The 20,960-nt window shown below is 34.0% G+C and overlaps 1 protein-coding gene and 1 long non-coding RNA gene across 3 annotated transcripts in view; both read left to right on the top strand.

Moving 5' to 3' along the window:
* The window catches only part of LOC147072667 (cytochrome P450 4c3-like), a 44,408-nt gene that overhangs the window by 12,092 nt on the left and 11,356 nt on the right, over positions 1-20,960 (top strand). For both annotated transcript variants that reach the window (XM_085945766.1, XM_085945767.1), the window contains exons 3-4: positions 114-227; positions 3,634-3,813. In XM_085945766.1, coding sequence (XP_085801892.1) covers positions 114-227; positions 3,634-3,813 — 294 coding nt within the window. The remainder of the gene's footprint in view (positions 1-113; positions 228-3,633; positions 3,814-20,960) is intronic.
* On the top strand, positions 8,911-17,198 carry LOC147072668 (uncharacterized). The gene is made up of 3 exons (XR_015070505.1): positions 8,911-9,898; positions 10,727-11,494; positions 15,969-17,198. It is a non-coding gene; the product is annotated as an uncharacterized LOC147072668 (long non-coding RNA).

Here is a 20,960-nt window from a genome sequence, read left to right as displayed (position 1 = left end):
TTCTTTTTAATGTTTTCAGATACATTTTCCGCTAGGTACGAGTACCTCTGGTAGATACGACTTAAGGTGTCTTTTTGGAATGGATAATGGATTTGTTTCTTTTAAATTTTCAGGCATAGGCAAACCACGTGACGTTGAGATTGTTCTGAACAAGGAATTGAAAAGAGGTGTAATATATCGGTTTTTAAAACCCTGGGTCGGCGAAGGTCTTGTCAGCTGTTTAGATGGTAAGACCTAATTTATTGTCTCTAAAAAAATAACGTTTTACAAACAAAAACATGCCTGCAGAACTATTTTAACATATCACTCAGTGGCGAGGGGTGGAGGTAGGCTGTTAAGATTTGACATAAATAGTGCACACTAAATTTTGTTAGTCATATTTAAGAATAGATATTACCTACGTATATTGTTGATTCATTTTTTTTCATTAAACCCTGCCTAAACCAAACTATAACAGATAAAAATATTATTCTATCTTTAAAATATTAAATTAAATTGCATAATTTTAGATATTTTATAGATGGACGAGTATTTTTTGACTATTAACTATTATGGATTAATTTTCGCAAGGTTTAATTGAATTTTAAAAACTGCCAACGCCATGTGTAAATTGTAGTCTTATTTCAATGAAAACAAAGACGTATGGGTGGCAAAGTTTAGTGTACACTATTTATGGGGGATCTTAACAGCCTACCTCCACCCTTCGCCACTGATATCACCTAATTCCATAGTTAATAAAAAAAGTGATAAATATGATCAGGGATACGCTAAGGCTGTGTGCCACCTGGGTATCCACCCAAAATTGCAACCCCTAAATTTAAAAAAATGGGGTAAATGTGGAAAAATTCAAACAAACTAAAGACATCAAAATATTCATGATAAAAATTATGTCATATTTCACCTAATAAATAATATTATAACATCCTGAATTATAATGTAAAGTGACTGATATCGGATGTAAGGAGAGTATGGACGTCTAAATTTATAAAATAATTACAAGATAAAAATAACTTTTTATATACAACGTTTTTAAATTTTCTGTTGAATCATATAAACTTGAAAACGATCAAAAAAAATTGTACTTGATAGAAATAATACTGAAATGTCATTTTGAAATTCATATTGATTTCCATAATAATGCACGTATATATTAATAATTTAGTTGCTAGGACCATCCGCTTAGCAACCAATAATGGTGTCGAAATAACTTTTCATACAAAACAGAATTAACTGAAAATGAATTCAATTCTACTTAAAGATGGCTAAAAGTATTAAAAAATGCATTGGCATCGTGTTCTGATATAATCTAAAAGTTTTAAATGTCTAGTTAGTCGGTAAGTTAGTTAAAAATCGATTGCAAGATTAGTACCGGACAAAGAATCACCGGACAAATAAGAATACGAGCTAAGAAAAACGTTGTAATAATATTTGATGAAATATTGTACCTGTGAGATTCAGTTCATTTTTAGCTTCTTAGGACTTTTGCCGCCCTTTAAATCCTGCCATCCGGGTATGTCGCACCCGTAACACCCCCGTTTGGCGCACCCCTGAATATATGTCGTATTCACGAACTTAATTATCCCGGGAAGTTGTAAGGGGTGTTATTTTTAAACACGGCCGCTCATGACCGCGTGCGAGCTGTCCAATTTCTGCCGACCCAGCTGATCCAACCGGCCTGGCATCAGCATTACCAGCTTACTGTTTTTCTTGCCAGATTTACCATTTTTAATATATTTTTAGCTTGCAAAATATCTATGTTTTTCGACCACGCGCTAAAAGCTTAAAAATTCTCATAAATAAAATCTAGAATACTACAGCATTATCCTTAAAATTCTACATCCTGGCGTATATATCTAATAATATGTTATAAATAAATTAAATATAACGTACGTGGTTGGGCCAATATTCACATTCATTTCTTTCTACCCACCTACTTCCAAATCCCTTATTTATTATTGTTGCCAGACCAAGGCGACCGACAGTTACGGGTCATGAATGACGGTAATTGCGAAGAATATGTGGTTACTTCAAGACAGCCGAGCGCGTGGGCTTGCTAAAGCTATCGAGCTCTATCTGATATTATACGAACGAGGACGCGTTAACTACAGAGTGATTCATATAACACGTATCTGTTCGACCTTCGTTGCACTAAATCTGTTACGGTTTGAGTGGACGTCGCATCTATATCATCCGTCCTGAGCTTATCATCGTCATTCATCGATCTCATATATCATCCATCAAAGTGTACCGTCAGTTTACCACTGCGTAAGTGCGTGAACACCGAACCGGCCCAGCGTGTGCCAGCCCTCTCAACATAAACGCCAATGTCTGGAATACCCTACCCCCCCCCTAGATCCGTAATCCGAAATCCACCATCACCTTCAAATTACAGTCCACTGCTAAAAGCGCCACCAGTACGAGTTGATCAAAATTTTGTACCTGACTAATTTTTGGTTGTTGACTTAGATATTTATTTGTTGCGAAACAATTTTAATTATTCGAAAATCCAGTGTTTTTTCCAGCCAACTAGCTTATTTTATTACCCTATCTGGCATATTTTCGTCACTGACAGTTGGCAACACCATATACACCATATCAAATAAATTTGTTCGCATGCAAATAAAAAGTGTATAAGAACTACTTAAAAGTTGTATAAAAATATTTAAAATGTTTTTGTACAATTGCCCATGTTTTTTTTGTATTACACAGCGGGTAGAAAACATGTGCTAATTGACTGAAAATGTTTCTAAATCTTTTATCACTGTCAATTGTTTTTAATAAATCATTTCTTTTATTCAACGAATAATTCACAAGATTTTGAGAATGTAACATTCCATATATTAAACATACATAACTTGAAGACACCTCAGATATAATATATACCCATGGTAGAGAGAACCGGGTTTTGGTTAGTCATCATCATCATCATCAGCCTGAATCTATCGACTGCTGGATGAAGGCCTCTTCAAGCTGCTTCCACTTCTCTCGGTCCTGTGCATTGCGTTGCCACGTACTTCCGCAGAACTTTATCATTTCATCGATCCAGCGGCCTCTAGGTCTACCTTGCGGACGTTTTGTACTTCTTGGATACCACTGGATGACTAGATTTGTCCAACGATTGTCTCTTCTTCGAGCTATGTGTCCAGTCCAGTTGGCGCGATACCAGTGGTTATACGGGTTCAAATCCCGTTGAGCATCGTATTTTTTCAAATCTGAGGTGTTTTCAGGTTAATGATGGTCACTGAATACTCTATTGTGTCAACCATGTAAGGGTTCCCTGAGAATTTTGCAATGATTCCTCCAAACAAAAAGGTTGGAAATTCATGTCATAATAAGATGATTATAATATTCTATGTACTGAAGGAAAAAGGAGTTCTGTTCTAAAAAAAAAAACAGTTTATTATTATGCCAGTGGATATTCAGATTTTATTCTTACATGCAATTTCTTCTTATAATGAAATATGGACATGTCAAATGGATTACATACTAAATTCCAAATAGAAACATAAAAATTATCATACAATGATGTTAAAAATATCTTTTTTTGGCTATTCAAAAAAGTATTTAAAATATATTATCTTCTTTCACTCACAGATATTTTCTAATTGATAAATTGATTTAAACTGTTTTCAGTGTCCGTTTGGAAGCGTCATCGAAAGATTATCCAGGCAACTTTCCATCAAAAGGTTTTGGACAGTTTTCTGGATGTTTTTGTAGAAAATTGTGAAATTATGATCAAGAAACTGTCAAACGCATCAGGGACGTTCAGTATAATGGACTATATCGGACCTTGCACGGTTGATTTTATATGTGGTAAGCAACACAATATTTACTTTCATAATGATAAATAATTTAACTTATAATAAACAATTTAATATAATGATTAGTTGTACTGTAAAGGATATTTCAAATAATAACTAACTATGTTTTTTTTAATAAAAGGTAACACTGATACATAGGAATTATTTACAGTAGAGTATGTGCACCGAATGTGACACCGAATGTGACACCGAATCTGAATATGTACCTTTACATGTGTCTTTCGCTAAATTAAAGACATTAACTTTTTCAGCAAACATAACTAGCTCTGATGGTCAAATTATTTTTTCCATGAGACGGAGCGATAATTTTGCTGATTTCATTAACCAGAACAGTGCTCCAGTCCATTTCGGGTCCTGGTAAAATTACGCATTTGAAACACGATGTATATAATATGAGACCTTCTGTTTTAAGCATATTAATTTTTGCTTAAATATGCGTCTAACTATTTTTAAATGATTGTAACGTTTCTATACAAAATGCTATTAAGCCAAAATATTTAAATACTTACGTTTGTCTTCACTATATTCAAATTTAAACGCGGAAGCAAAATATTGCACCTTTAACTGCTTGACAAAAAATGTAATATTAAACTGTCAAAGAATGTGTTGCTAGCTGTTTTACCGGCACCGCTCGAAGTAAGAATTTTTAAGAACCGGAAAGCTCGATAATTTTCCGAAAATTTTGAAGTATTTTTTATCTAATTATTGTACGTAGTATAATATAAAAAAATAAATGTATCAGATTTTACGTCACAGCATTAATATTATTTTTACTATGATTCCGACGGTAACCGGATAAAACAGATCATGACAAAACAAAACATGAAAAGACAGAACAGCCAGATAAAAAATAAAACATTCATCTTTGTCGTATCTATTTATTAATAAAATACTTATAAAACTAAAGTTTAAAAACGATATATATATATAAATATTTAAAAAAATTAAATTTTTAAGTGAAATCATCAACTGTTTATTAGGTATATATACATTTTTTTTAAAATGACATTTTGACAATTACGCAGCTGCTAGATTTACCATAAGTTAGCACCATTTACTGTAAAACCACTTAAATCATTAAATTTGGGAAAATACAAGATATGCAACGGATTATAAAATGCATTTATTTAATGGCACTTTGGAAATAATTTGTATAATTGAAACTATGTATAATTGTATACAATTGTCTTTTTTGTCCATATTCAACGGAAAACCTGATAAGGATTAAATTATCCATCCCTTATTATATGGGAACGTTTAATTAAAGCATATTCAAGAATATAAAATATAAATTATTAATATGATGCCAATATATAGATTAAAATACATATTCAATTAGCTACATTTCTGTTTTTTATATCTACAGAATTATTATTAAACTCATTATTTCGTTGTACCTAGTCACCAAATCATATTGAACATATTAGATTGATTAAGACGAGATATACCTAAGCTAGCCGGCAACACCGACTTGAGTCCTGTTTAGTTGAGGCTTTCCAGCGATTAAGAATGCAGAAATAATATAATTTGATTTTTTACTGCATATTGAAAATCTGTCCTACTAAAAATCTATTAACATAATTAATAGATATACGAAAATTTCAATATTACATGTTATATTTTTCCTGAAAGATCATAGTTATATTTATTGCTGTTCTGTTTTGTCATGTTCTGTTTTATCATGTTCTGTTTTGTCATGATGGAACCGAATTTATATTAAGTAAATTTATTATGTTATTTTTTAATAATTCACCTACTGGAAAGCAATATTTAATTTGTCCACGAGACGGAGCTAGAATCTCGGAAATTTCACAAACAGGAGCAGCGCTCCAGTGCGTTCCGGTACATTTCGAGCGCTGTAAAATTACCGGCCTATTTACATGTTTCGAAATCAATTATTAGTAATTTAAAATTTATGCGACGGTCAGTTTGCAAATAACAGATATATCCACGGGTCTTACATTTGTTGCACTTACTCTATGCCATCATCATCATCATGAATATACATTAGTACGTGGAGGTTTGAGGCTTTGAAATTTGGAAGCCCCTTTGCAACAGTGTTTCTTGTGTGACAAACCATCATTGGGTATTAACATTAGGAATATTCACACCACAAAGATTTAAAAAATATCTGGTTATTTTTTTATACTCAGAATAACAGGTACTCGTTTTTTCAACCTTTTGATACTTTCCGACTAACTAACCGCCTCACCTGCTTCATGGAGAACTACCACTTCAGTAATATGGTGCAGTGCGTACGGTGCTGGCCTTTCATCGGGGAGCTCCGGGTTCGACCCGGTGAGTCGACAGTATATTTATGTGATTTTTATCAAAGCTTGGGTGTTTGTGATTGTTTCAATTCTATTACTAAATTCACTACTGTCATTGGGCCTCTTGACCTGCTATAAAGAATATAATATATGTATACCTATAGTACAGTACACTCTCAGCAATCCGCTTGATTATCCGAAAATTATTTTAATAATCCGAGGTTATTTTTACTAGTTGAAAGCACAAAATAAAGCTCTATAATACGCCGGTATTCGATTGTCAAATTTAGTAGTACGCCGCGTACAAGTATAGGTACAAGGTACAACACAAATGAGACGGGCTTATGTTGGAAACTTCTCCTTCGTCGCGAAAAAAGTAATGTACCAGAGAGGAAAATGCCCAAGGACCCCGTCACAATTATGCCGTGCTCCAATGCAACCGACACACACAAAATGAAGCTTTTGGTCATAGGGAAAGCCAGGAATCCTAAGCCATTCAAGAATATCTGCCTCACTGAACAACTGGTTGTGTCAAGTGATTTAATGTTTAATATTTAGTTAATGAACTTAGTTTATAAATATGCATAATTTAGTAAATACTTGATTTTGATTATAAATAAAACCGTAATTTGCTAGTACAAATTTCTTAAAAAAAAAATCGGTGTATGTACTTGTGTATGCGCGTTAGAAGTTATACTTCTTTGGCGTAACAAAACAAAAACAAAACCTGTGATAAACTAGATTCTTTGACTAGCTCTTTATCTTGTTAAATTACACACTCAAGAAAAAGGACCGCTTATTGGAACGCCGTTGGTTTATTTCTATACACTTTAACTTATCTTACTAAATTATATAATGGCTTTTCGTTGCTAGTATGTTAAATTATGTGTTAAATATCACACGCCAAAAATACACTCTGATCTGATATCCCAAACGCGCCAAAAGAAATATAACTTCAAAAACTATTTTTACGAAATACGAGTACCTACCTGTTTTAATTTTTACCATATTTTGTATGTATGCACTATAAATCCACCGTTTTCACTAATTGGACACTTGTCTGGTTTTTGAGGTGGTGGATTACTGAGAGAGTAGGTATTGTGTATATATATTCTGTCATATCATATAATATGTGAACTGTACGTATTACATTTCGCTGTATCACAGTTCACCGCAGTGACGTCCCTAGATAAAATGAAGAACCCTTTTTTTATAGTATTTTTATCATCCTTTCATGAGTCCAATATCTAAGAAATATATTATATGAATACATTACTAACAAAATATCAGATTATAATTATTTGAGAATCTGCACGTGTCGTTTCTGGTCACCAAGGACGTCGAAGGGCAACGGAAATAAACTAGATATCGCAAACCCGACAAAATTAGTTAGCTGAATTTTTTGATGGAAAGATATTTTCGATATTACTAAGTTTAGGTAGCTATTTCTATGTATTCCAAACAGGGCTCGAAATGGACCGGAACGCACCGGAGCGCCGTTCCGGTTCATACAATCCCCAAAATTATTGCTCCGTTTCGTGTAAATATTAATTTGACCGTCTGAGCGAGATATGTCATATTAATAAAAAAAATCGAACACAATCGTTTTTTTAAATACATATATGTATTGAATTAGATAAGTAACAGTGTTAATATTTTCGTAAAATTATCATACGCTCCGGTTTGTAAAATTTTTCAATTCGAGCGCTGATTCCAAATGATTCTCCTCGATTTGCCGCCCTTCGAGTAACTGCTGGTCCCAAGCGACGCTCAATCTGCCTACTCCCACGGGACGTCACTGGTTCACCGTGAGCTGTCGTACCGGAAACAGACGTCCGTTCTAATTTTAAATAATATTCAATAAGCACTTTAATTTGACAGTGATTAATAATATCAAATATTTGAATATGACGTTGTAATTATTATCAGATACCAGATAGGTACGACATGATACTTGCGAGCATTTACCATGATTTTAAATACACACATACAGTCAAACTTGGTTATTACGAGGAAGATGGGACCGACTGAATTTGCTCGTTATAAGCATTACTCTTTATATCGTTATATAACATTTTTCGCGCCACGCAGAATATAAAAAATCTGAAAACCATCGTAAAAGTCCCCGAAATAAGCATGGCATTCATAAACTACAAAATAAGTTGTTTATAGCAATTTCAACCATATGCGTGGATACTTTTTCAATATTGTCGGCGAAAACACAAATTAAGTACTAATAAACGTAATCCAATCCTGATTTACGTTCTATCGCTCTAAGCATAAACTAAAATTTCAACGAATGTTTCCTCATTACATCCGACATCTCGCTATTTCCGTGATCGTAATAACTAAGTTCGACTGTATATTATATTTCCAATTTTCTTATCCACCTATTTTCATCTGTCTTTTCCTAACATTCTTCACGTATTCTTAAATGTTTTATTTAGAGATAAGTTTGGTCTGAATGCTATACTTACGGTCATCTGTTATACAACAGCTCACGGTAAACTGTGATACAGCCAACTGCATACGTACAAATATCCGGACACGACAGCAATATTGTGCCAGATATTTAACGGGTTTTTAAATCATTAGTAAACGTGTTTCTAACTCATCACTCGTGACCCGAAGGTCGTCAGCTTTTTCTTAAGCAGGGTTTCCCAAACTTTTCCTGTGATGGAACACTTTGAAAATCCTGAAATTTTAACGGAACACCATATTTATTTTGTAGGGTAGGTAAATAATACATAATCAATATATTTTTTTAAATATATGAAAAACAATAATTATTTATTCAGTAAATATTTTTAAACCATAACACATAAACATAATAATATATAAGAGAATGAAATTGTTAATAATTATATAATTTTTGGGTCCTTGAATTGAAAATCTTCCTGATATCAAGCGCAATTATTAGAAAATTGAAGCCTAATATCTGGTGTGGCGTCGAGCCTGTTCATGGGCTTTGACTTTCTTGCAGTAGGTATAATAAGAAAATACCGCTTTGCATAAAAATGTCGTAGTAATCGGAGGTAAAACAATTAATACCTTATTTTGGCACTTCTGATAAATTCGTGGAACACCTATTCACGTTCCGCGGAACACCAGTGCCCCGCGTAACATAGCTTTGGAAACCCTGTCCTAGGGGATCGCCAGCTACTAAATAAAATATTGACTATAACCAATGACATTATTAATGGACAACGCACTCAATACAGTAGCTAGCAATTAAATTCACGCACAGTGACATTCGCACATGTATAGGTAGACGTCACGCAATTTCCATTATGCGATATCACGCATCGGGAATTTATAGCAATATCACCTTTATTGTAATGGCGTTAGAATAGTGTTTCTAGTGTCAATGTTCATTTGAGCGAATCCGTTCAAACCAAACCGTTCGGCAGACCCGACTAAGAGCATCGGAAATTTATAGCAATATCACCTTTATTGTAATAGCGTTAGAACAGATTATGCCATTCGGCAGACCGACAAAAAAGTGAGTGTCATTTTTATTCCCAGATGATTCGTCCATATTAATGTCATTGACTATAACCCATTACTACGTAATATTACATTAGTTGGCGGCTCTCGTGGTGCAGTGGGTAAGGCGCTGGCCTTCCACCCGAGAGTTCCTGGGTTCGATTCCCGGTCAGGACACACAATATTTATGTGTTTTTCTCAAAGCCTGGGCGTTTGTGATTGTTCAAAATTACTAACAACCACTTGTACGAAAAAGCAAGGACATGGTTATTAACAATCTTAAAAAAATATACATAGGTACCTTGAAAACACCTCAAATATGTACTGTCACCAGACATAAAAAAGGCCCTGATGCCCGACAGTTCCAAATTCCAAATCAACGATTTAACTTTAATATCAAAACACCTCCCCAACTAAAAGGTTGCACAGCCCTGCAGTACAAACGGAACGTTTCAAACATTTTTGTTACGAACACATTTTTTACACGAAGTCCCTTTCAAGTGTAGACTGCAGGTACCTGCATCCAACCTTAAATACGGCGGACGGACGTAAAGTCCCGTTGTTCGGCCAAGCAGCTTCCCTTCACCCCACAGCCGTGGCGGTCCACCCCCGCGTCTCCTTACCTACCAACAGGCTTTTTGAAAAAAAAGTTCTTTAGTTCGCAATTAACCCCTAAATAAACCGGACGTGGCAAAATCGTTCCTCGACGGACGCGTCGCTCCTGCGGGAAGCGGCGTGGTCGCCAGGACAAGCCGGACGACATGTTACCCTAAATTGATATCAGTGCGCCCCTTTTGCCGATAACGTATTAATATTGATTCCCATAATTATCCCAGAACGCGCACCGCGTCCCCGATAAAGTGCCCCGGCGCCGATCGCGCCATTGTGTGAACAAATAATACAAAGTGAATGTGCGACAGCTAAATCTAAGACTCCTTTAAGTGCAATTAATGATGTATTCCTAACCTGTCTGGAACTTAATGTAATTAAATGTCCCTGCGCAGGGAAATTGTCAAATCAAAAATATGTGTTTTATATAATTAAACCCCGCGATGTCACGCATCTCCCAATCAAAATAATACTGAAGAAGATTCAACCACCGACATACAAGTGAGTGTCTCCCACCCATTCTTCCACCCCCGGTATTAGTACCGACTAGAAAAAATCACAATTGAAAAAAATTACAATGCTCGACGGGATATTTTTCTAGTGGGTATATCAGTGGCGAAGGTGGAGGTAGGCTGTTAAGATTCGACTTAAATAGCGCACACTAAACTTGGTCAGTCATATTAATTTGATTTCATTTAACTATGAATACAATTTGCAGGTGGTGCTGATTAGGTTTTAAAATTCAATCAAACACTGCGAAATCAAACCGTAATAGTTTAGGTATGCTATAGGCGATGCGACAAAAATAGCGCACACTAAACTTGGTCAGTCATATTTATTTGTTTTCGTTTTATTAAGAGTATGTACCTACATTGATAGGTTAGATTTTTTAAATTCATTAAACCCAGCCTAAATCAAACAATAATCGATAAAAAATATTCTTCTATCTATAAAATATCTAATATTATGTATGGTTTAATGGCATAGGTACATTTAGATATTTTATAGATAAACGAATATTTTTTGACCATTATCTACTATGGCTTGGTTTAGGCAGGGCTTAATTGAATTATAAAAACTTACAAACCCTATCTACACATTGTTGCAGTAATATGTTTCACTGACAAAGTTTAGTGTGCACTATTTATATCAGATATTAATAGCCTACCTCCACCCTTCGCCACCGGTGTATATGATATTATCTGAGGTGTTTTAAAGTTATGTATGTTCAATATATGGAATGTTACATTCTCAAATCTTATGAATTATTTGTTGAATAAAAGAAATGGTTTATTATAAATAGTTATAGTCAGGGACGGCTCTTGTATAGGAGCAAAGGTGCACTGATCTCCCAAATTATTACGTAACTATGTAATAATAAGTACTTATTCAAATACCTACATAGTGTATGAATTAATTATTCTAAAATATCTTTAATTTGTCGCCGTCTGCACGCATAAAATGCGCGTAATTTCTGGCGGCCTGCATGTATGCGTAGGTACGTCCTTCGTAGTATTAATTGTGCAGGAGAGAAATCGAACCGCCGGCGATGATTTTTTTTTCACGCTGCCGATAATGTGGGCTCAGTTGTGATCTTTTTTTTATTTCCGAACGTGCAATATTTACCTCACTTGGGACACTGTGCCTCCCAATCTGAGCTTACGAGCGCAGACGACATTTCACGACAATGCTGTGTTTGACTGGCGCGAATAATAATAACTCACAAACGCTTTTGAAGTCGGTACAAGATTCCCGCGTAATATTTCAAATTATTATATTATTATTTCGTACGTTATGAGGTAAATGCTACGTTGTTTGCCATATAATATTGAATCGATCAAAATATCGATTAGAGTGATATTTTGTTCATTAAGTTAGGGGTAGCAATCTCAACATACAAATACCAATTTTATAATTATTTTACCTTTAAAAATTAAATAATTTTATTATGCCTAGAGCAAAGTAAACTTGTAAGTAAGTAATTGATAAACTATTAATAACCTTTACATAATATAATATACATACTACAATTTTTTACGTACCTACTTATACTACTCTAAGAGAAGTAATTATTTAACAAAAGCGTTACATTGTAACAATTTCTACAATATTAGGTATTTCCAGGGCTTTTTTTTCCATTTAACGCGGTGGAACGGCGTTCCGGCACCTTTTTTCACGGTTTTATTTCAAAATCAATTAAACGAAAAAATATTTGCGCTTAAGTAATTACAATAATAATTCGTTAAAATGATAAAATAAGGTACAGGTGGAAGCCATTTTGAATGTTGGCGTGTTAGTGTTAGTGAAGTAACCGTATAGTTTAAATAGCAAACATGCGTATGTAACTAGCTTCATACGTATGCTGCGTATTATGATTTTGACAGTTTGACGTTTATCGCATGGCAGCATCTGCGTATATTGTTATTTACGTTTGTTTAGTCAGTTTGTGTTACGATTACGTGTTGTGCAACTATTTTATATATTATTTAGTGCAACCCCAAGTTTAAATATGAAAAAAATTTCCTGTTACTTCTCAACCACCGGCAGCGGCGCCGATTCCGCAAATACAAAGCTCAAAACAGAAACGATGACAGAAGATATGGAAATATCGGTACATGTAGATGTTCCTGAATCATCTCTAGCTGATCTCGGGGATCAAGGTCGAACTCAAAACGATTGGCCAGACTGCTGGTCATTAGATCAAAAAAACGATTTTTGCTCAAAAAACGAATGGTTGAACGTACACAAAATGAAACTTGGCTGCACAATTTGCAGAAACGTTGGAACTCTTGGAACTGAAACGACAATGGGAATGAAAATATCCAAAGAATGGGCCAATAATGAAATCACGTATTCTGGGAAAGAGAGGAAGCTACAATCGGGGTCACTTCGAAAAAAAATTTTCGATCACAGAGGATCTATTGCACACAAAGCAGCGTTAAAAATCATTTCTGAAGCCAAAAAAAAAGCAGATTGAAAATACTTTTTTAAAATCGTTATCTCGCGAAAAAGTAATAACAGCAAACATTTTTCGAACTGCATATAAAGTAGCTAAGGAAAATCAATCATTCAATATGTTTGAAAGTGAAATTAATCTCCAAGAACTAAATGGGATCGAAATGGGTCATATTCTCCATTCCACTAACGCATGTGTTAACATTGTAAATCATATATGTGATGAAATGAGAAAAAATGTTTTCAAAGAAATTGTTCAATCGAAAAATATAATTTCTTTGATAATTGATGAGTCTACCACCATAAGCCAAAAAACCACCCTCATTGTGTATGTTCGATGCTGTGTCGAAAGTGTTGGAATGAATTCACCAATTAATTTGTTTTTGGATTTGATTGAACTTAAAGACGTAACGGCAAAAGGAATATTTGAATCATTACTCCAATCTCTTGATTTATATGGGATGACAGAAGAATATTTAAAAAAATATTTAGTTTCGGTTGCATGCGACGGCGCTGCTGTGATGTTAGGTTCTAAAAATGGAGTGAAAAAATTGCTGACAGAAAAATTTCCTTCAATTATAGTTTGGCATTGTACTAATCACAGATTAGAATTATCAGTAAGTGATGTTGTAAAAAAAATTTCAGGGATCAATAGATTCAAATCATTTATTGATAAACTTTATGTTTTATACCACGCGTCGCCGAAAAATAATAGAGAGTTGCATTTATGTGCAGAATCACTAGGCGTTGAGGTACTGAAAATCGGAAGAGTTTTAAGTACCCGATGGGTGGCATCTAGTTTTCGTTCAGTTTCGGCTGTGTGGAATAATTATGAATCCCTTGTGCGTCATTTTGAAGAAGCGATGAATGACACTACAAGAGATAAAAATGACAAGTGTACTTACAGTGGCTTAAAGAACAAAATAACATCAACAGCATTTTTATTGGATCTAGCATTGATGTGCGACGCTCTCCAAGAATTGTCGGAACTTAGTTTGGACCTACAAAATCGCAATGTGAACCTTTACATTGCAAATCGAAAAATAAATGAACTCGTTCAAGTTTTTGAAGAAAGAAAACGGAATTTTGGACCCTATTATAAATGTGCTGCAGCTGCTATAAGCAATCTGCATTTTCGTGGAGTTTTACTTCACGAAAAAGTTTCTAAAAATGATCCTCCTATTGATCCGAAAATATTTTATTCCACGTTGAAAACGTCAATTGAAAAAAGGCTGCTAGATAATAAAGATGTTGAGTTTGCACTTTGGGCTCGCGTACTTGACCAAAAATATTGGCCTGAAGACATTGATAATCGGTTGACATTTGGAGAGATGGAAATTAGAAACATTTCGATCAGGCTACAACTAGATGAACGAGAAATGATTCGTGGATTTCGCGAATACATTCTCGAAAAGACATATTCTGAAAAACTCTTGCGTTTGGTATATGCTCTGAATTCTATTCCCATTTCTTCAAGTGAATGTGAACGGGGGTTTTCGCAAATGAATCTTATTATTACCGCAACAAGAGCTTCGTTAAACACTAAAACAGTTTCGGCACTCTTGTTCATCAAACTCGTGGGACCACCCTTGACACTTTTCGATCCTTCAAAATATGTTGATAGGTGGTTACTTAAAGGAAGACATTCGGCCTTAGACTCTAACACTAAGAAAAGGAATCGAGATGATGTATCAGACGAGAATTGGAAAAAACTTTGGAAATCACTCTAAACTTTTATTCAAGTTCATAAATAAATACATTACATATGTATTTACAATTATATTTTAAAGTTAGTCTTATTTAGTCTTATTTGTACAATATATTTCAAATATAATGTATGTATTTTATTGTTTCTGTAGCTTTGTTTTGACTAAAATAAAAAATTATCGTAAAAATCAACCTTTTTTTGTTCGCTTCGTGGCATAGCTCCTTTAAATTTCATTTAAGTGACATTTGAATATAATTTTATTTAGTAAAAAGCTTGACATGAAGTGAGTTCCGGCACCTTTTTTTTTTTTAAAAAAAAGCCCTGGGTATTTCAATAGTGTATGTGGAGTATGAGCGTTATTTTGAACGTAAAAGAGGATAAAATATTTTTTAGGAAGATGAACAAAGCAATTTTCCAATGTCAATTATTGAAGAAAAGAAATATAAATTATTCTATCAAATATAATATTCGTGTTACCGAAGTATTTTTCATTTTGAATACGTCTTTCAAATCAGTCCCATTTGGAGTGCAATTCTGGAGTTGAGGTGTACAAAGTATTAGCAATTTTTTAACAGATAGTTACTATATCCCGTTGAAAAATCACCGATCCATAGTATTTATCAAAATGATACAGCGCGTAGGTATATGCGGAGAATGTGGGATGCAAATAACCGAAAGGGGAGTATAAGATATGCCCGAATTTCGTCAGTATGTGAACTTCAACCGACCATAACCCGCGTACTACCTATCGGAGCTACACAAATGAGGAGTTTACGGCTTTGTACCAATGACATATTGTCTAAAATACTTGCATCAGTTATAATTTATGGAAGTTAGGAGTATCAAACGTGGAAACTACGTTGGCACATATGAAATGTATTACAATATACCTATCATATCCAGAAGCTTGGACTTTGACAATAAATAAATGCTGTCGGTGAATGTGAGCGTCGTTTCGTTTCTCAACCCCCCCCCCCCCAAGATGTATTATATATTTAAGCATAAGCCTACCTCCACTCTGAAGGCTATTGCCGATTTTTTTCAATACCACAAAACGGAAAATGCATGTCTTTGCATGCACTCCCTAATTTTATGATCACCGGCCGCCACTGGTTATAGTGTTAGCATAATATGGGTACTTATTAATTAAATAAACAGATCTGAGAAATTTGTGAGGTTGAGAATGTGGTAAGATGAAAAATATAAAGAAGAAAAACAAGAGTATCGACACTTCGGTGTTTTAGTATTCACACTCCCATGGTCGCGGGGTAAAATTGCTTAGACGGAATTAGGATTTTAACACCACTACATGAAAAAAATAGTGCTATTTTATTATTGGACCTTGTACGAAAAAGCAAGGACATGGTTATTAATAATTCAAAAAAAATATATATATTACATTAGTCTGGTAATAAAGTTTTAACCGGTTTCTTAGTTTTTAATTGCTGTCGAATAATAAAGCTAATACTGTCGAATATTTTAGATTTATTTATTATGTTTAAAATATGGGTGGTTCACAAGAATTATGAATCAAGTCACCGCCATCTTTAGATTAATAAAGCCTAACCATAACTTTTTGCACAAGCAACGAGTGGTCCACTGTTCAGCTGTCAAAATCAGATCCCATATTGCTTGACATATTGATTCGCCCTTTCTCGTTTCAAATTGAATTATAAAAATACACAAATCAAATATATTAACTATCAGTATTATTAATAAATAATATACATTCCTGTTATTCATCAGCTATCAAATTCAGACTAGTCCTTCACACTAAAACCGGTGGTTATATCGATTCCAAAAAATATGTAGCATTGATTACATTTGTAGAAGGTGTGTTAATGCTAGTGTATTATTTATCATGTAACTTATCTATTCAAATCAAACCATTCCCTGTGTGAACATGACAGACCCGTTAGTATGGGCACTTTATAGAACAGTGACAGGTCATCCATAGACAACAACGGTAGGGCGGAAAAACTAGGACCAATCGTTGTGAATGTATCGTCTTTCTACTTGAGTCGGCAATGATGATGTCAAATTTTCATAAAAATCAATTTTTTTGTTTCAGTGGCTAGATAAAATAGATTTCTATATTCTATGTTAATATCATAATCATAGCTCTACAATTTTCCGCATAAATGGGAATACTAGTATTGATAAGACATGAAATTGAATGTGAATTATGTCCATTTTGATAGTTCTTTCATCAGTATAAAGAGGCATTTGCTAACATTAATTTGCTAATATTAATAAAGCCTGAATATACTTGAATACGCGTATTAATTAAGGCGCTAAGTACCAAAAACAAAAAAACTGACATTTTTATAGAAAAGTGTTCTACATACTAATGATAACTTCAACTATGGTCTAAGTGCCTCAAGCAAGTCAAAAAAATACAGCAAAATATTTAAACCTGTCGACGTTGTAAATCCGTTGGCCTGTTTTATTTATAATGGTGTAAATAGCACTACAGTGGTCAACCTCATTCAATATAAAATGGCTGACGATGGTGTGTTGACACTTGCGAGTTCTTTATACCTAAAATTATAGAAGCTGCCGTGATTGCTTCACACTGTAAAACCACATTTTTCAAAGGGTCTGCCATATGAAATTTTACTGCAATGATTCGGTATTTTGTAACTACAGGCAATACTACTTTTTGGTACTCAGAGCCTTAATTAATACACGTATTCACTTTATGTTTCGACTATTTATTTAAATTGATCCATGTACTATCAAAATATGGTAAGTATATACAGTGAAAACATTCCTGAATTTTACCAAAGGAGTTTTAACTTTAGGTCCAAATATCTCCGGATCTATTTTGATGGATTCGATCCATAATTATTTTAAATCATACATATATCTAGGTATATCAGTAGCGAAGAGTAGAGGTGGGTTTTTCGAGATCCGACATAAATAGTGCACACTTTGTTAGTCATACCTAATAATACCGAGACTGCGGTATGAGTAAAGTCCTGATACTTTGATGTATTGGTGAGAGATGCATACGAGAATTGGTCACATTATAATATGGTCAAAAATTGTATTAAGAACACAGTTATTTAATTTGATAACGCTCCGCGCAGAGCTGGGTTTATTTATTCAAAACATTGGATTTTATTACATTTGATTCGAGGGGCAAGGTTTAGGATTACACTTGTCACATGTCACTTACAAGCGGATTAACTTTTGGTATATTACCTGATCACACTGCACTGTTCATTATTGATGGTTAATTAATTTAAGAGTGGTTATAATGAATTATTATTAATACGACAACGATAAGGGACGCACTGATTTTTATGTTAATAAAACACGCGCGGTTTACATTCGGGCGAAGGGCTGGTTCTCGTTTATCATGGTATCCATGGTATGGTGGTCATTTTGGTACTATTTTAAAAATATCTCTAATTACTCCTTCTTGTGAAGGGTGGGAGGCAGTTGCGTAGGAAGTCAGAAGAGTATGTCAGATACAAGCCCTCCGCATGAGCCGATTTTAGTGAGTAATGTTTTACCAAGTGCATAACCAACACGCAAGTGTTGCCATAATATAATTTATAAAAACATCGCTTGTAAAATTATAACATTGGAATAAATATTCGATATCTGGCAACACTACGACACGCACACTGTCACACATATTTTCGAATAACCCAGGAAAGGGTCGCGGAGGAAGCGTGAAGGGGGCGAGGCAAGTGCGTGAAAAAGTTCGTCATGTTTTGGAGGACAAACACATGCAATAGCTCCATCTATATTTTTCTATAATCTAAGGTCAGATAGATTCCAGAATCTTCAGTTTTTTTACGGTTTTCGAAATGTCCAGTTACAGTCAGAGTGGCCTAGCCTATAGCTACTAGCTACCCTCTTTAAATGAGTTTCGCCCCTCGTAAAAATCTCTTTCAAGATGTTATTTATTTTATAATATTATTTAGTATTTACAGAGTTTGCGAACATTTGCAGGGCTGGTCATTAATGATTTGATATAGAATTCTGATGTGTGATTTGAGGCATTCTTTGGGGAGGGTATATTTGGTGACACTAATTACTTATTTTCATTTTTTTTATTCAACGGCCAATTCACAAAATTTGAGAATGTAAATGGCCAAACTTTTAACCACTACGGGCGACCTGCTTTCGTTATTATTGGTGGCGGTCTACTAACATTAAAGCCAAAAATGAGTCTAAATTGAAAATAAACATAGATAATGTCAATACCATTTCAATATCAAGTTATTTTAATAATAGCAATTAATGATGACTTCAGACAAACATTAAAATAGTAAGTATGTAAATAAAACTATAAAAACAATAAATAAAATAATTACAAGATAAAAAGAACTTTGTGTATACTTACAACGTTTTTAAATTCTGTTGAACCATATAAACTTGACTTGACTAGCTTAAACGATCAAAAAAAATTGTACTTGACAATCATGTCATATTGATTTCCATAGTAACGCACGTATATATTAATAATTTAGTTGCTAGGACCCCAGACCCCTAGCAACCAATAATGGTTTCGAAATAACTTTTCATACAAAACAGAATTAACTGAAAATGAATTCAATTCTACTTAAAGATGGCTAAAAGTATTAAAAAAATGCATTAGCATCGTGTTCTGATATATTATAAAAGTTTAAAATGTCTAGCTAGTCGGGAAGTTAGTTAAAAATCGATTGCAAGATTTGTACCTGACAAAGAAGAATACGAGCTAAGAAAAACGTTGTAAAAAGAGAGATCTAGAAACCTAGAATAGCACAACGTGGTATGGAGATTTGCATGCTGGGCATAAAGCGAAAGGACAAAAAGAGGAATGAGTGGATAAGGAAGCAGACAAGGGTTTCCGATGTAATAGAGTTTATTAAAAGCCTTAAATGGAGATGGGCTAGACACATAGCTCGAAGAAGATACAATCGTTGGCCAAATCTAGTCATCCAGTGGTATCCAAGAAGTACAAAACGTTCGCAAGGTAGACCTAGAGGCCACTGGATCGATGAAATGATAAAGCTCTGCGGAAGTACGTGGCAACGTAATGCACAGGACCGAGAGAAGTGGAAGCAGCTTGAAGAGGCCTTCACCCAGCAGTGGATAGATTCAGGCTGATGATGATGATGATGAAATAAAACAAGATGTCATTTATTTTACTTTTAGTATCGCAACCAATATGCTTATTATTAGCTTTAGAAATCGTAAATATTAACTACAGTAAAAAAATATTAAGTTATTTTAATAAGAAAAAATAATGATTTCTTTTCACAAACTAATTAGTTCATAAATAAAACAATATGTTCTTTTGTTTTCTTATTATTACTGCGAACAATTTTATTGTAAATACATATCGTCCCCCCAAAGCAAAAGGGCACTTGTGTATAAATTGAGTTTTAAGAAAAACGCATTTGAAGTGTTTTTGTAGTGAAAAAAAAACCGTGGAGAGATTATTACTTAATATTTTGAAATGAAATTTCGAACACATGTGACCTAATTACTCAAGATTGAAATGTAATTTTTATTTTTTTTATAATTTGTCAATTTTTTATTTTTAAGAGGTTTTAAGTCACATGTTATCTTTTTCCTATATGCATTTATGATCTTGAATTTGAAATCTTCATCTCTTGATTTGCGAGCGTCCACTTTACGCTTATTGTGATCTTCCAAAATATTTATTTGGGCCTCTTTGTCCGCTGCCAACATGTTTTTAATTTTTTCACAAATTTCACAAGTGCCTTTTTTCTGCAACGAATTTTTTTTTTTGTAAGTATAGCCCTTACTCAGTTTTTGATAATTACACTTGTTACTTTTTTTCCCATATTATTTTTGTAAACATTGCACATAGTTCCTAAAATCGTGTACATGTTACCTTTTTCCTATATTATATTAAATGAAGATCAGTTTACAACTACACAAATAACATTTATTTTCTTTGCTCAATTGTGAATTCATGGGTTTTGCTTCACAAATGCCGTTTTTCCCATAATGTAGAGAAAAAAAATTACGAAGAAAACTGCATTCATAACTCAAAACCGTTAAAATTGCACATGTGCCCTTTTGCTTTTGAGGCGACGATATTAACTATTATTTTTATGTCAGACGACTCGCTGGATATGT

Source organism: Rhyacophila brunnea, unplaced genomic scaffold (genome assembly GCF_057557595.1).
Source record: "Rhyacophila brunnea isolate RB1 unplaced genomic scaffold, BYU_Rbru_1.0 scaffold_19, whole genome shotgun sequence".
Lineage (NCBI taxonomy): Eukaryota > Metazoa > Arthropoda > Insecta > Trichoptera > Rhyacophilidae > Rhyacophila > Rhyacophila brunnea.
This window is presented reverse-complemented; position numbering and strand designations above follow the sequence as displayed.